General features: G+C 37.3%; 1 protein-coding gene and 1 pseudogene across 1 annotated transcript in view; both read right to left on the bottom strand.

The window, feature by feature from the left end:
• LOC145259071 (replication protein A 32 kDa subunit-like) overlaps positions 1–14,309 on the bottom strand; it is a 73,916-nt gene that overhangs the window by 18,816 nt on the left and 40,791 nt on the right. The window contains exons 4-5 of the mRNA XM_080116699.1: positions 5,534–5,623; positions 685–782 (exon numbers count right to left, since the gene is read on the bottom strand). Coding sequence (XP_079972825.1) covers positions 685–782; positions 5,534–5,623 — 188 coding nt within the window. The remainder of the gene's footprint in view (positions 1–684; positions 783–5,533; positions 5,624–14,309) is intronic.
• LOC145259393 (U2 spliceosomal RNA) lies at positions 1,013–1,237 on the bottom strand (annotated as a pseudogene).

The following is a 14,309-nucleotide window of genomic DNA, read 5'->3' as shown; positions in this document are numbered from 1 at the left end:
TTTCAAAACAAAATTCGGGGTTTGTTTGACAATCCACAGCAATTCAAATAAGTGATAAAAAAAAGGGAATTCACTATTGGAAAGTCCCATCCACAGAAGTTTCCTTGGTGGGGGAGGTGGGGCGTTATCATGGCTACCACTACCCCCCCCTAAAAAAAGGAGGGGGGGGAGAGAAAAAAGTTTGTGATAATTGAAAACTTGGATGACCAGATCGAAAAAGTAGAGTTACGCCTCTTTATCACAAAACTACCTGAGGTAGTTTTGTGATAAAGAGGCGTAACTCTGGTATTCACAATACAATTTCAAAATAATGTATTTTGATTTTATTTTCATAAAAAAATATTTTAATGGTATTTTTTATTCATACTTAAAAAAATGATTTATTAATAATTTATTTCGATTTTGTTTTTAATATTTCAACACAAATTTTTAATGCACACAAAAGAATATAGTTTTTAATGTTTTTCAAGACATTTTCCATATTTTCAAGGTAAATAAGGCCTTTTCAAGATAAAAATCAAAATTCAAAGACTTTTCATATCTGTGCAAACCCTGATGTACATCATAAAGATTTTTCATTTTTTTTTTTTTTTTTGTTGTTTTTTTAATGTAGACGGAATTCTGGACAAGAATCAAAAATTCTTGTTAAAAATAAAAAAAAAACTTGAGAAAAGAAATACTCACGTGAGAAAGTGGAACTTTTCCGGAGTAAAATTTTGCCTTCGTTTGTGTAGCACTCAACACTTCGGCGATTGTGACGGGGACAACATTCAAGAGATCATCTTCCTGGAATAGACGGAGAAAAGTTTTAAATCAGCATCATCGTTGGATTAAATGTCCGTTTTTGATGTGGATCCAAGATTGTTACCACGGAACGAAAACACGAAACACAGATTAAATGGAAGGAAAATATGTTAACCCAAAAGGTTACAGGGATAGGATAAAGGGTAAGCGGAGGTAACTATCCGGAGGTGGGGGGGGGGGGTGTCCATTATGATATAGATGAAAAGAAAAGTTTTAAATCATGATCAGTTTAATAGTACCTATTTACTATGCCTCCCCACGGGACAGAGTTAGACACCAGGGTCGTTTTTTAACGTGGAGAAAAGGTACAAAAATAAAAATTGTCTCAGTCGTGAAGGATTTCTCCTCCACCGAAAGAGAACAAGAAATAGAAGTGCAGCATCTGAAGAACAGATACTACACTTTGATCTTGACCAAAAGGCCAAGATCAGTTTAATAGTAGTAGTATCATATTGGTTAGACCTCTATACCGCTATTTTTTAGCCAGTTTGAGAAATTGTCTTCAGATAAATGGGCTGTCACATAGCCTCCTTCCAATCAGGTGACTGGACAGCGAAGGATCAGATGGGGAGGGGGGGGTTCTTTGAGCAGATTGGGGAGTCTATTTATCTCCACCTGTGTTTGTTTACTCCAGTCCTGCAGTATCTTGTTCTGATTCAGTTTGCAGCTACCTACTGTTTCCTACTATTTGTAGCAAAACCTGAGAGGCGCACAGTTGGTTTATGTTCGTTTCTGATGTGGACCCAAGATTGGGACCACGGAAGGAAAACACAGAACACTGATTAGGTGTAAAAAAGTTATATTAACTGAAAAAGTTATGTTGCAATATTTTGGACTTGTAATGGGATATGATCCCACACAGTCGGACGATTCTATTTATAAACGATGCTGCTAGGAACTGACGAATCGAATTAATTCACGTTCTGCTACCAACCAATCAGAAACCAGAATTGCTTCATAAATATTAAACCTTTTCTGGAGCAATTTCACATGTTTTTTTCCGTCTCGACACGGTAAGAATATTTTGCTCTGTGGAACTGTCTACTGCAAACCAGTCACCTCTCAAGACTTGTTTAGAACAACGAACCATCTGAAACGTCTCTGAAACTAAACATGGCTTACACTTCTAGAGGTTATAAGGATAGGATAAACAGTAAGCGCAGCTTAATATCTGGTGGTGTCTCTTATGGATAGTCGTACGCGCTGTGAATTATTAGTACTCCTGCTGATTCTACGCTATTATGATACTACACCCTGAGAGTGATATCTCACATCGTAATATAGTACGAGAAGAGTCTATGATGCGGGTAAGTTTCGGTCTCACAACAGTTTTACATGCTGGCATGTGTTAGACAGCTTTAAGAAATTAACTTCTAAACTAACCTTTCTCTGGCCAGGTCCTTATTTATTCTTCTTTTCTTCAAATCCATCCTAATCACTTCCTCTTATGTTTTTCTTTATCTTCCTCAGCCAACTGACCCTGCTACCTTAACTGTTCTACATCTACTAACCCAAGCATTCCCCACCATTCTTTCAGCATTATATTTGGTTTAGCGTCAGGTTTCACATGTTGGCATGATTTGAACGGCTTTAAGAAACTGACTTTCAAACTAACCTATCTCTGACTAAGTATTTATTTATCCCTCTTTCTCTTAAATTCATCCTTAATACTTCCTCCCACGTTTTCCTTGTGAACCGAACTTGCTACTTCAACTGCTCAACATAACCCAAAATCTTTCATTCATTCTCTCAACATGGCCATAGTATCAGTTTCCTGTTCTGCACACACCTTTCTATAGTGTCCAAACTTAAGCTTAAACCTAGTGAGCTCATAAGACTGTCCTTAAAATTGATCTGTTTCCCGGTTGAATACAACATGGTAGACTTCAAGTCCAATGTAAACAAGTTCTTGTTGAGCCACCCCTTAAATAATCAAATTCTATCAAATTTACACCATTAACGATTAGTATACTACTAGGCTTCTTCAGTCTTTGACATGACTATGGATACCCGTGTATGGGTGCCTGTGTATGAAATTTTTTTTTGTGGCAGGAGGAGCACAATCTCCAACCACACCTCTCCCGAGTCAACATTGTTAAATACCAGTGGCAAGTGAAGTGTATGTACAGGACGACTGGAAACAAATACGGAGATAAGCGGAGAGCACATACAGCGCTATAAATTTCCAAATGGTTACTCATCTGGTACTAACCAGGCTTAACGTTGCTTAACTTCGGTGATCTGACGAGAACCGGTGTGTTAACACAATTATGTCATATATTACTATTATACTACCACCTTACATTCTTTAATTTTTTTATCCTCAAGTGACCTTTGATAAGTAGTGATTATCAAGCAAAAAAAAAAAAAAAAAAACATTATACCAACATAGTTTTTTCAAAGTGTGGAAACTAATTGAAAGATTTATTATGTCCCAATTTATTGTCGCTTTCAGAATAAATAAGAAACGGCAGTGAATTTGTTTTTTTTTGTTTTTTTTATGGAAATTGTTGACCTTTTGCTGGACATATAAACATAAACTTCTTTGCTTGTACTTGTTTCGGCCTTCACAGTTGATTGGTTGAGCCGGCTCCACCCATTGCGTTAGTCACATCTTGAATTGAGGCCGGCCACGTCCGACAATCTGATGCCACAGCAGCCATGAGCAAGAGCCATTCGCGGTTCCAGCGACGTAGACTGCAGAGGTTCAAATACCTTGGCTACATAATCACCGCAGCGGGCCAAGATGAGGAAGATATCGTTAACTGCATCAATAATGCTCGTCTTGTTTTTAACCATCTCTACACCTGTCTATGGTCCCTGACACAAAATCACTTTGAGAACGAAGATCAGGATCTACCATGCACTTGTTCGTACTATTCTGCTGTATGGTTGTGAAACGTAACCTATGCAGGTCTCTGATCAGCGCAAACTTGAGGTATTTGATCATCTGTATCTATGCCATATCCTCCAGGTTTGCTGGCAGCATTTTGTCCCCAACACTGTGGTCCACACACGCTACAAGACATCTTCTCTTGCAAAAACCATCTTCATGAGGCGTCTGCGCTAGTTTAGCCATGCCCTCCATCATCGATCGAGCAATGTCATCCACGAGGCCATTGACCCAGCCCCGCTCCAAGGCTGGAAGAAACATTGCAGTGAACAGCTGAAGACTTGGATCAAGACAGTCAAACATAAACAATTTCCCTCTTCTATAACAAACTTTGCCCAGTTGTAAAATATGCTTAAATATATTTCAATTTGTCCAGATTGTGTATATATTATTATAGTTGTGATTTCAAAGGTAAAAAAAAAGCATTTGGGTGCCTTCAGCTAGAATCAAAACCGAAATCAAAACATTAGCATTCAAATCTGGAGACGTTACCACTCTACCATGACGCGCAAATGGACTGATTAAGAATCAAAAATAAACTAAGATGAATGTACAAAATGTATAACGATTTTTTTTTTAATTTTGATCAATTTTTTACCCCTTAAAAACTATTTTAACCTGCTAAAGACCCATAAAAGAAAAGTCCATAAAAAATCCAATCATTTGAGGCCCCTAGCACTGCGTTGCAACTTTTAGTTTCAAAAAAGATTTTGAAAATATGGAGGCAGACATATAGCATTTCATATATTAGACTACATGCAATGCTTGAAACAAACTATATCTCAGATATAAATAAGCTTCACTATGATAAAAAGACAAATGAGGAGATTGAAACTTGCTAATTTTGTGCCTAACTAGAAAATTCTACCCTTTAAAAAAAAGAGAGAGAAAAAAAAAAGGACATTCTTTTGAAAAAGAGATGTGTTATATTTCCGTTAACGTAAAAGTTTCTATGGCACGTGATTTTGCACACGTTCCTTTTCCTTTTTAAAAGAGCTGAGTTTTTTTTTCTTCAACATTTCGTTACTAACAGTTCCTGCGTTTACTCCAGCTACCTGCTCTTACGTTTACTATTTGCTCTTACGCTTATTATTGGCTGTGAAATTAGTTCGGTAAAGCCTAGTAAAGAGGTTTTGGTCGGTCTTTCGCTCTACGACAAAACACCACAAGATGTTATCTTGAAATATTAAGACCTCCACCATCCCACTTATATCAAACAGTAATTTCATATTTACTGATTTGTATTGTGATTATCTTGAAAAATAAATTGATATACGAAGTCAAAAATAACAAACCAAATAAGACCTTTCGTTTGTCTATTTTTGTTCATATGTCATGCCACTACAACAGTCGGTTCCCTGCACTGCTATAACCTTCTTTTACTCCTCCAGATTTATATAGCAGTGATTTCAAAATTTAAAAAAAAAAAAAAATAAAAAAAAAAAAAATGTCTTGGATGCCATCAGCTAGAATTGAACCCAAAACATTTAGCTCTCCGGCTTTATTCGTTACCATCTGAGCTAAGTCCATATGAATATGGAAACTTAAAAAGAAATAATATTGTTCAAAATAAATGTATATATGAAGTTAAAAAAATAACAAAACAAAACCTTATACAAGAGGTCCAAACAAATTAGATGTATGGATTCTGACCCAGAAAATTTTAAGGGAAGAATTGCCATTTTCTGGATCAGAATCTGTCCAACTAATTTGTTTGGAACTCTTGTATAAGGGAAATAACTCTTGTATAAGGGAAATAACTCTTGTATAAGGGAAATAACTCTTGTATAAGGGAAATAACTCTTGTATCATAGTTTATTTTTTTATTTTTTTTACTTGCCTTTTCATCATCGTTATCAGCTCCTCCTTGCCGATTGGTCATATAACCACCTTGCTGTCCATCATTGGGGTTGTAGCTGTCAAAAGCTAGGAAAGAAAAAGAGAGAACCGCTTGTGAATTTGATATTTATTTAACACTTCCTCCTTTGAAGGAAGTCAGTTCAATCCACCAAGGGTGAATGTTTTTTTTTTTTTTCCTTTTTTTTTTTTTTTTTAAACGGCAACATGCTAATTTGTCATTTTTTTTTTTATACTCATGTTCACACCTTGGGGCCATGTCTAGGAAAGATTAACAAGATATCTGTTTATGTTACATTTAAACTTCTGCATATCAGTACAGCCAGGGAAGCAGGCAGCAGGAAGGTAATCCCAAAGTCTAGCTGTTCGAGGGAAGAAACTATTAGAATAGAAAGTTTTCTGGCATTTAGGGATAACAACAGTGAAGGGGTGAGATCTTATTGCTAAGTGGGTTTGTTGGGGATATTTACGTCGAGGGGGTACAAGTGAAACGAGTTCATCAGAACACATTCCATTAAAATATTTGTAAAACAGGCACAGTGATGCAACATTGCAGCGATGGGACAGGGGTGGGAGCTTAGTTGACTCTTCCATAAATTAGAACACAGAATACATGTGATATATTAGTGCAACTTTACTATGCGTCTTCGAAAAAATGTTTCAAAGAAAAACATTTTTATGTACATGAGGAAATTAGTATAAATTCCCAAAATTACGAAAAATGGTCGTGTAGAAAAAAATAATTATAAGTAAAAACAGGATTTTTCAAAGTTGCAATTTTACTGTAAATGAACCATTTAGATGCTTGAAATCAGGGGGAGATAACTGCTTTCAGCTTGGCCATCTTGCTTATTCTCGATAAAACTACACGTTTTTTTTTTCCCCAAACATTAGCTGTAGCGCATCTTCTATTGGATGAGGTTTCATAAATTTTGGAATTTATATTTATTTCGATGTGACACGCAAGTACGTAATAATGTATTTTCCTGAAATGTCTTTGTTTGAAAATACACAATTGAGTCAGACAACAGACTTTAGTAACGGGTCACCGATATATTTTAAAAATCAAGATGCTATAAATTCAAAATAGAATTTATACTTCAACCTCTCCCATACAAAAAAAAAGGGGGGGGGGGCTGCTTGTGAATTTGATATTTACTTCCTCCTTTGAAGAAAGTCAGTTCAACCCACCTAGGGTGAATGCTTTTTTTGTTTTGTTTTTTTAGAACGGCAATATGCCAATTTGTCATATTCCTTTCTCGTTCTAAGCCACAATTTAAGTTTAGCGAAATAAATGACCAAACTTTTATAGAACCTGAATGTTTACGAACTAAACACATTTTTGTATTCCTCACTACATAACTCTTTTCCGACTTTGCCCGTTATGTTGTTGAAAGTATATAAAAGAAATTGATTTCAATCCATTAAGTCCCAAGGAATCTATTTTTTTTTTTTTTTTTTACTACAGAGTTGAAATTTTATGTAATGATTAAAAATAGGTTAGAATACACAAATTAAAAGGAAAAGTTTATTTTATTTAGAAAGTGAACTATTGACTCTTATAAATTAGAACACAGAGTATGTGATATATGTTAGAAATCAAGACGCTATACATTCAAAATAAAATTTATACATCATGGTAACGAACAAAGCAATTCACACAAAGAATTACATTGCATTTTTAAGAAGTTAATTGTTTACTATTTGCAAAACTCATTAGTTCATACATCAAACAAATGGAATTTTGGGTTTGTATTACTGTACACATAGATTCGAAAAAGTTGTCAAAAAACAAATATAGAACAAATAAATGTTATCAAAGGCAAGATAAGTTACTTTTCTACCTAACTGGATATAATTCACGTGTTTTTATTCAGTGTAACATGTTTATTCAGCTCGAAAAACATGCAATGTTTACCGATGTATTGGAAAATTCAAAATGGCAGCCGACTGTCTCTCGGAGAGGGTACGTTTGGGAAAAGGTATTATAAATAATAAACTAGACAAAATACTGTTAGAAAACAACCGAATACATGTCAACTTATGTCACGGTAACATATATTGAGCGAATTTCTAACAGTATTTTGTCTAGTTTATTATTTATAATACCTTTTCCCAAACGTACCCTCTCCGAGAGACAGTCGGCTGCCATTTTGAATTTTCCAATACATCGGTAAACATTGCCTGTTTTTCGAGCTGAATAAACATGTTACACTGAATAAAAACACAAAAAATATATCCAGTTAGGTAGAAAAGTAACTTATCTTGCCTTTGATAACATTTATTTGTTCTATATTTGTTTTTTGACAACTTTTTCGAATCTATGTGTACAGTAATACAAACCCGGAATTTTTGCAAATTTCACAATTTTTAAGAACATACCAACAATGCTCGGAGAGTTGATGAATATAAACTTTATTCTTTCTTCAGGGCAATTACACAGTAAGCAATTCTATTATATATTAACTTTTAGATTTTAAAACGACAGCGGGACCGAATAGTTGATTAAGGCAAAATATTTACGAGTCATTTGTCCTTTCCAATGCCAACCAAAATGAGTCGATGAAGACTAGAGTCTTTACATTTCTGAATTTTTGAGATAAAGATTCGTTGGTCTGCAAGTGGTTAGCGTACTTGGAAAAATCAATTGTGAAGTGATATTCTCCTGAAGGTTGAAGGTTCAATTCTCAGCGTAGGCAACCAGAAAATACAAAATACAAATAGCGAATTACTTAGAACTTCTATCCGGTCACGCCTGACAAAGCAAGAGCATGCTACTCCTTGAGGTAAATAAGGAGCAAAACAGTTCACACAAAAAGTTATATTGCACTTTCGGCAATAAGTTAAAGTCTTACTATTGCAAGACTCATTTATATAAGGTTTTAGACGCGGGAAGTGAATGCCTTTGATTTCTAAGAACTTCAACTGAAGTATAAAATGAAACAAAAAAGAAAAAAGATAAAATTTACACGTTATGCTAAGGAGCAAAGCAGTTTGCACAAAGAATTGCATTGCAATTTTGTAAATAAGTTAATGGCTTACTACTGCAAACTTCATCTATAATATAAATCTTACCTGTCTGTTTAAATGTATGTATGTATGTTTGTAAATCTGCCTAAAACTTTCCACAGAGGTGACAGATTTTCACGAGATCAATATCGTTTTGAAGCTCGCCCCTTCAGACGACAAATATAGAAAAATTGGCTAAAAACATTAATTCCTTCACCCTCAACTGGGCACTTTTCTACAGAAAGGGGTCGCCTTTTTTGCCGATATTTTCGAAAGTCAACGCCTCTTTTCGATTCACTAGCCTTAATTTAAACCTTTGCCACTTCCGGTTTGACGATGGGCACAACAACAAAGACGTCACTTTTTTTTTTTCACGTTCTTTTCCTCCTTCGCGGTATGAATTCAAGCCTGCCTACTACCATTTCTTTCTTTTTTGCTCAACACACACCTCCAAACACCCGAGCAACGCCGGGCACCCAGGCTAGTCTATATATATAAAAGCGAAAATGTATGTATGTATGTATGTCTGCTAAAAACCTTCGACAAACGCAACGAAAATTCACAAACTCTGTATCATATCAAAGCCCCATTCTTCGCTTGAAAAATATCGAAAAATTGGCCCAAAACGTTAACCTTTTCACCCCGAAATCGACAATTTTCGACGGGGGAGGGGGGGGTTCAACAAAAACGGGTTTCTCGTAACGATGACCGATTCTATGCATGCGTCAGATGACGTCATGACCTGATTTACTTTAAATAGTTGAAAAACCGAACACATTTCGTCTACGTCGCTTTATCGCAGTTGATTAGCGCGTTTGTTCATTATCTAAACGTTTTGGGTTCGAATCGTGGTGTGAGATGTTTTGTTTTTTGTTTTTTTTTTCAATTTTTTAAATTTAAATATTGAACCCTGTGTTATTTAAGCCATCTTTCATGTAATGTTCGTTTTCCTGTTTTTTATGTTTTTTTTTTTTTACTTCGCTTATTCTTAGCGACACCCCAAAACACCCGGGTATCCACCGATTTTTTAAATTTTAATATCGAAACAGGCTTATTTAAGCCATTTTTCACGTTTTCGTTTTTCTGTTTTCATCGTTCGTTTGTCTTACGTTAGATTTTTTTGTTTTTTTTTAATGTTTTGATTACCCCCCCCCCACGCTTAATTAAAACGTTGAATGCTTACATCGTCATCATCGTCGTCGTAACGCTTTCAAACATCTTTCACTAACTCATTCTGACTGGCCGATTTTATTTTCAAACTTCGCCTCAGGGCTTCGGGTTCAATCCTACCCCCCCCCCTCCGGTTTCTTTTTTATTTAACACCACACACACCTACAAATACCCAGGCAACGCGGGGTACCCCTGCTAGCACTTTTATAAATCAGAGTTCATTTTTTTCTGTAGGCTGCGTTTGAACCCAGTCAACGACGGGTACTTTTGCTAGTCTATTATATATAAAAGCGAAAATGTATGTATGTATGTATGTACGCTTTTCCTCGATGTCCACAAAAGGCTTCTTTCAGAGAAGGATTCGCTCGCTTCACAACTTCTTAAAACTTTTTATATCATCTATAAATTGTAATATCTCACACTTAGCCACGAAGCTCGCCTGTCTATTTAATTTTCTTGACTTTCAAACGTTAATTATTCCACATTTCCCGCATCAGCATACGTTACATTCGGTTTTCGGTATAAACAAAAAGCGAAACTCGACTCTAATAACAGGCCCAGAGCCAGTGAACGTTTGTCGACTTCGTCATATCAGACGGGGGAGCAGGTTTTTGAAAACAAACAAACCGATTTATTGACCTCATTAAAAACTGCCCCGCACAAAATGCTGACTGCTGAATACCTATCGCCGTCACGTCAATCAAAAACGAGCACCTGTTTTTTTTTTTTTTTTTCACACTTTACTATTTTCCAACTGCGCGTCGTCAAGGCTTTGTTTTTTTTTCACGGGCACCTGTTTTTTTTCACACACACCTACAAATACCCGGGCAATGCTGGGTACCCCTCGCTAGTCTTCTATAAATTTCACTTTTCTATTTAAATGTATGTATGTATGTATGTTTGTATGTCTGCCTAAAACTTTCGACAGAGCAAACGGATTTTCATAAGATCGGTATCATTTTAAAGTTCGATGTCTCGGACAACAAATATAAAAAAATTGGTCAAAAACATTAATTCCTTCACCCTCCACTTCTATAAAGAGGGGTCGATTTTTTGCGAGCCATATTTGCAAGTCATCGTATCGATTGGATTGACTTTGCCTAATTTTAACGTTCTGAACTTCCGGTCACGTCATGGAGCAGCGGTAAGACGTCAGATTTTCTTTCACTTTCTTTTCTGCCTTCGCGACACGGGTTCGAACCTGCTTGCCTACTACCAAATTTTTGTTTTGGCTCAACACACACCTACAAACACCCAGGCAAAATAGTTCATAAATCATCAAACAAACACGGGGTGGAACGATGAAATTGTCACCTTAGAAAAGATGACAATACTTGCAACTTATAACTAGCATATCAGATATAAATATGTACCTTCCAGTCAAAATCCTGCAGATCTAATGACCTGAAGATTAACATCTAAATTTAAGGAGAATTTTTCCTTTTGGTGTTCTGGACTGAGCTGCTTATCTGGTGAACCTGTTCGTTCACTTGATTACCTTAGTACAGACAATCAGCAGATAATTCGTACCAACCTGTTCTATACCTATGGTGAAACCTATTCTGAACCTGTTCTCCTCTTCAACAGATTTTCCGGTTTCAAACAAGCTTCTACGTGTGGTTTCCCGAATATTTGAATTTATATATAAATCAAGAGATAAACAAGTGGATTATAAACAGGTTGCTTCCAACTACTTGTTTAGGACGATGCCGCAGCAAGCATTCCTTCTTGAGCTAAAGTTCTTAAATGATCCTTATGGCAAACCTGTACCGAGCTGTATAAGTCAGCTAAACCTGTTCCTGATCGAATATGGTGTGGTCCGTTCCAGGGGCAGGATCCAGAAAAATGTAATTCTGCAGTATGAAGTTTTGTTCGGGAAGAATCATCCTTTGGATTGATCCAATTGCGAGGGATCGTGAGAGGGCTAAACACTTAGGAGTGCCAGCTATCCTTAGTAGGACCAGAATGTCGGTTTTGAATACCCCAAGGCAGACAAGCCCTAAAAAGAGCCCTGAAAGACTTTTACATTTGCCAGAAATTTAACTCGGTAGCTTTCATGTATGCTAAGATAGCAGATCTTCCTACACAGTAGATCTAGTGAGATCCTTTCTACATATGGGAATCGACTACACTGGGCACTTGGGGGTTCACAACCTGAATCAACAATCAAAGGTTTACATTCTGGTGTTTTTTATGTCTGGAAATCAGAGCACTACATCTGGAACTGGTCGAGGACATGACAGTTCGTGCTTCTCTGCCCACCTTCATTAGGTTTTCCAATATGTAGGGCTTACTTTCTCACATATATAGCGACAATGCAAAATCATTTGTTGCCAGAGCTAACATACATTATGCCCTTACTTCTTCAGAATTTGAAGATAAATTTGGTTACTATAATATAAAGTGTGTTAGAATTCCTCTCCATTCGACCTGGTATGGAGAAGTTTGGGAGTGAATTTTTTTTTTTTTTTTTTTTTACAAAGGCATCACCACATTATCAAGGCCCAGAGGCCACTCAAGGATAAGGGTTAAAGAGTGTACAGTAGAAATTGGTCAATATAGTAATCATTAGTAATGAAAATTTGGTAAATTTAATAACTTATATGGAACGGCTCATCAAGAACTTATTTACTTTAGACTTGAACACAACCATATTGTAGTCAGCCGGAAAGCAGGAAAACGGAAGACAATTCCACAGGCGTGCAGTTCTAAGAAAGAAGCTTTGTTCATGGAATCTACGTTAAGGTTTAGGCACAGATAAAGAGTGGGGGAAATTATTGATAGTGTTTACAGCTAGACGAGTGTTTCTTGTGAAAGTTTGGTCGAATTATAAAGACTTTGAAGGGATGCCTCTACAAAACCAATGGACGATCAATTTACAGTTGATCAGAGCTATGGACAGCAATCTTAGATGTCCGACATTCAGTAAACAGTAGATCTTTGATGTATGTCAGTTCGAGTGGCTCCGGGCTGGAGGTAATTACATCCAATACTTTCTTCACCCAGATCAAAACCTTGGACTTTTTTCTCAGGCTGAAGATTCCGATAATTAGAAAGGGCGAACGGCCTTCTGGATAGATATTGTTGGACTAGAGATTGAGCACCCCGTTCAAATGTCGAAATAATGATTTTTTTTCCAATTATGTTTTCATAATCTGGTTAATTAGTATCCAATCAATAATCCAGTGAAAAAATTTCAAAAAAAAATATCAGTATACAAATTACACACGAGGTGATGGTTGTACAACTCAACCCTTTGCGCTTTGCAGATTATTTTATGTTATTTTTGGGGGGCAGTGTTTTTATAATCTCCGGCCACGGAAAACCAACCAATGGACTTCGGTTACTCCATCCTTCGGTATGGATGTGGCATGCGCTGACTTAACTGGCTACTCGAATGCATTGCCCTCCATCTTATCTGCCACCTTTTCGCGTCGGGCCAGGGCAGTCTTTGTGAATTGCCTATAGGACACCGACAGCGGGCGCACATATTTATCAGCCGATGTACTTGAGAGTCTGTGTCCAGTTGAGCCCGTTGGGGCCTGCCGACAAATTAGGTTGTCTACATTCTTTGAAGAGTGTCGCAAGCAGTTCACGGAGGTTGTACTCGATACAAACTTTGGTTCAGGAAACATTGTGACTTGTCCGGTCTTGGTATCTGACACCATTGATTTATCGGTCCGGCTTCGCAATTTACAGTCACTGTTACATGCCTTTGAGGAGGCAGGCTGTGTGTTGACCGGCCGGTTTGAGGCGGAGTCCGAGTTAATAACTATTAGTGGGGTAGCTGGCTTGGACCTGATTCAGCACCTGGACCCATTTAAACTAGTCTCGTGCCTGCGGGGTCAAGCCTTTTTGGTCCCGCACGGATTGGTCCCATTCAGGATGATCGATTCCTTCCGTTTGGATGATGTCCCCCTCATGCGAAGTCACTCGTCTTTCAATTCTATAATGGAACATACTCCTCAGGTCAATACCTCGCATCCGTTTTTCGTGCTGGAGCTTCAGTCGGCCTACTTCGATGCTTTCGAGGATTGCTTCCCTGACAATGCTGTGCAAAGAGGGCGAGAGCAGATGGTCAGCCTAGAATCTTTAAGGATTCCCGACTGTGAGGGATTCTCAAACTATGACCAGGAATTGATAAAACGATTCAAAGACACGGTTGAGCTGCGGAACAACAACAACTACTATGTGGAGTTCCCCTGGCACCAGGATAAACTAGACAAGGTGCCTCCCAACCATGCAACATTAGATTGTGTCCTGGACCGAGTGTCTGCGGATCTGATTAAAAAAAAAAAAAATGCTGAGTATTTGAGGTGTTCTGGCAGCAGCAAAGAGACGGCATCATTGAAGAAATTTTTGTCCCCACACAAGAGTTTGACCAGTACGTGGATACCACATCGACCTGTCTATAAAACCGATCCTATGGTGATGACGAAGATTAGACCCATCTTCAACTGCAGTTTGAAGACGGGAGGTGGACTGTCCCTGCACAAAGTAGCATATTCTGGGGGTCAACTTAACTGGGAACATTTTGAAATTGCTCTTGGCATTTAGGGCCAATCAATACATCCTT

The sequence above is a fragment of the Euprymna scolopes genome, chromosome 34 (assembly GCF_053919585.1).
Source record: "Euprymna scolopes isolate OS-2025 chromosome 34, ASM5391958v1, whole genome shotgun sequence".
Lineage (NCBI taxonomy): Eukaryota > Metazoa > Mollusca > Cephalopoda > Sepiida > Sepiolidae > Euprymna > Euprymna scolopes.
Note: the sequence above shows the minus strand (reverse complement) of the source record. Positions and strands in the feature narration are given on the sequence as shown.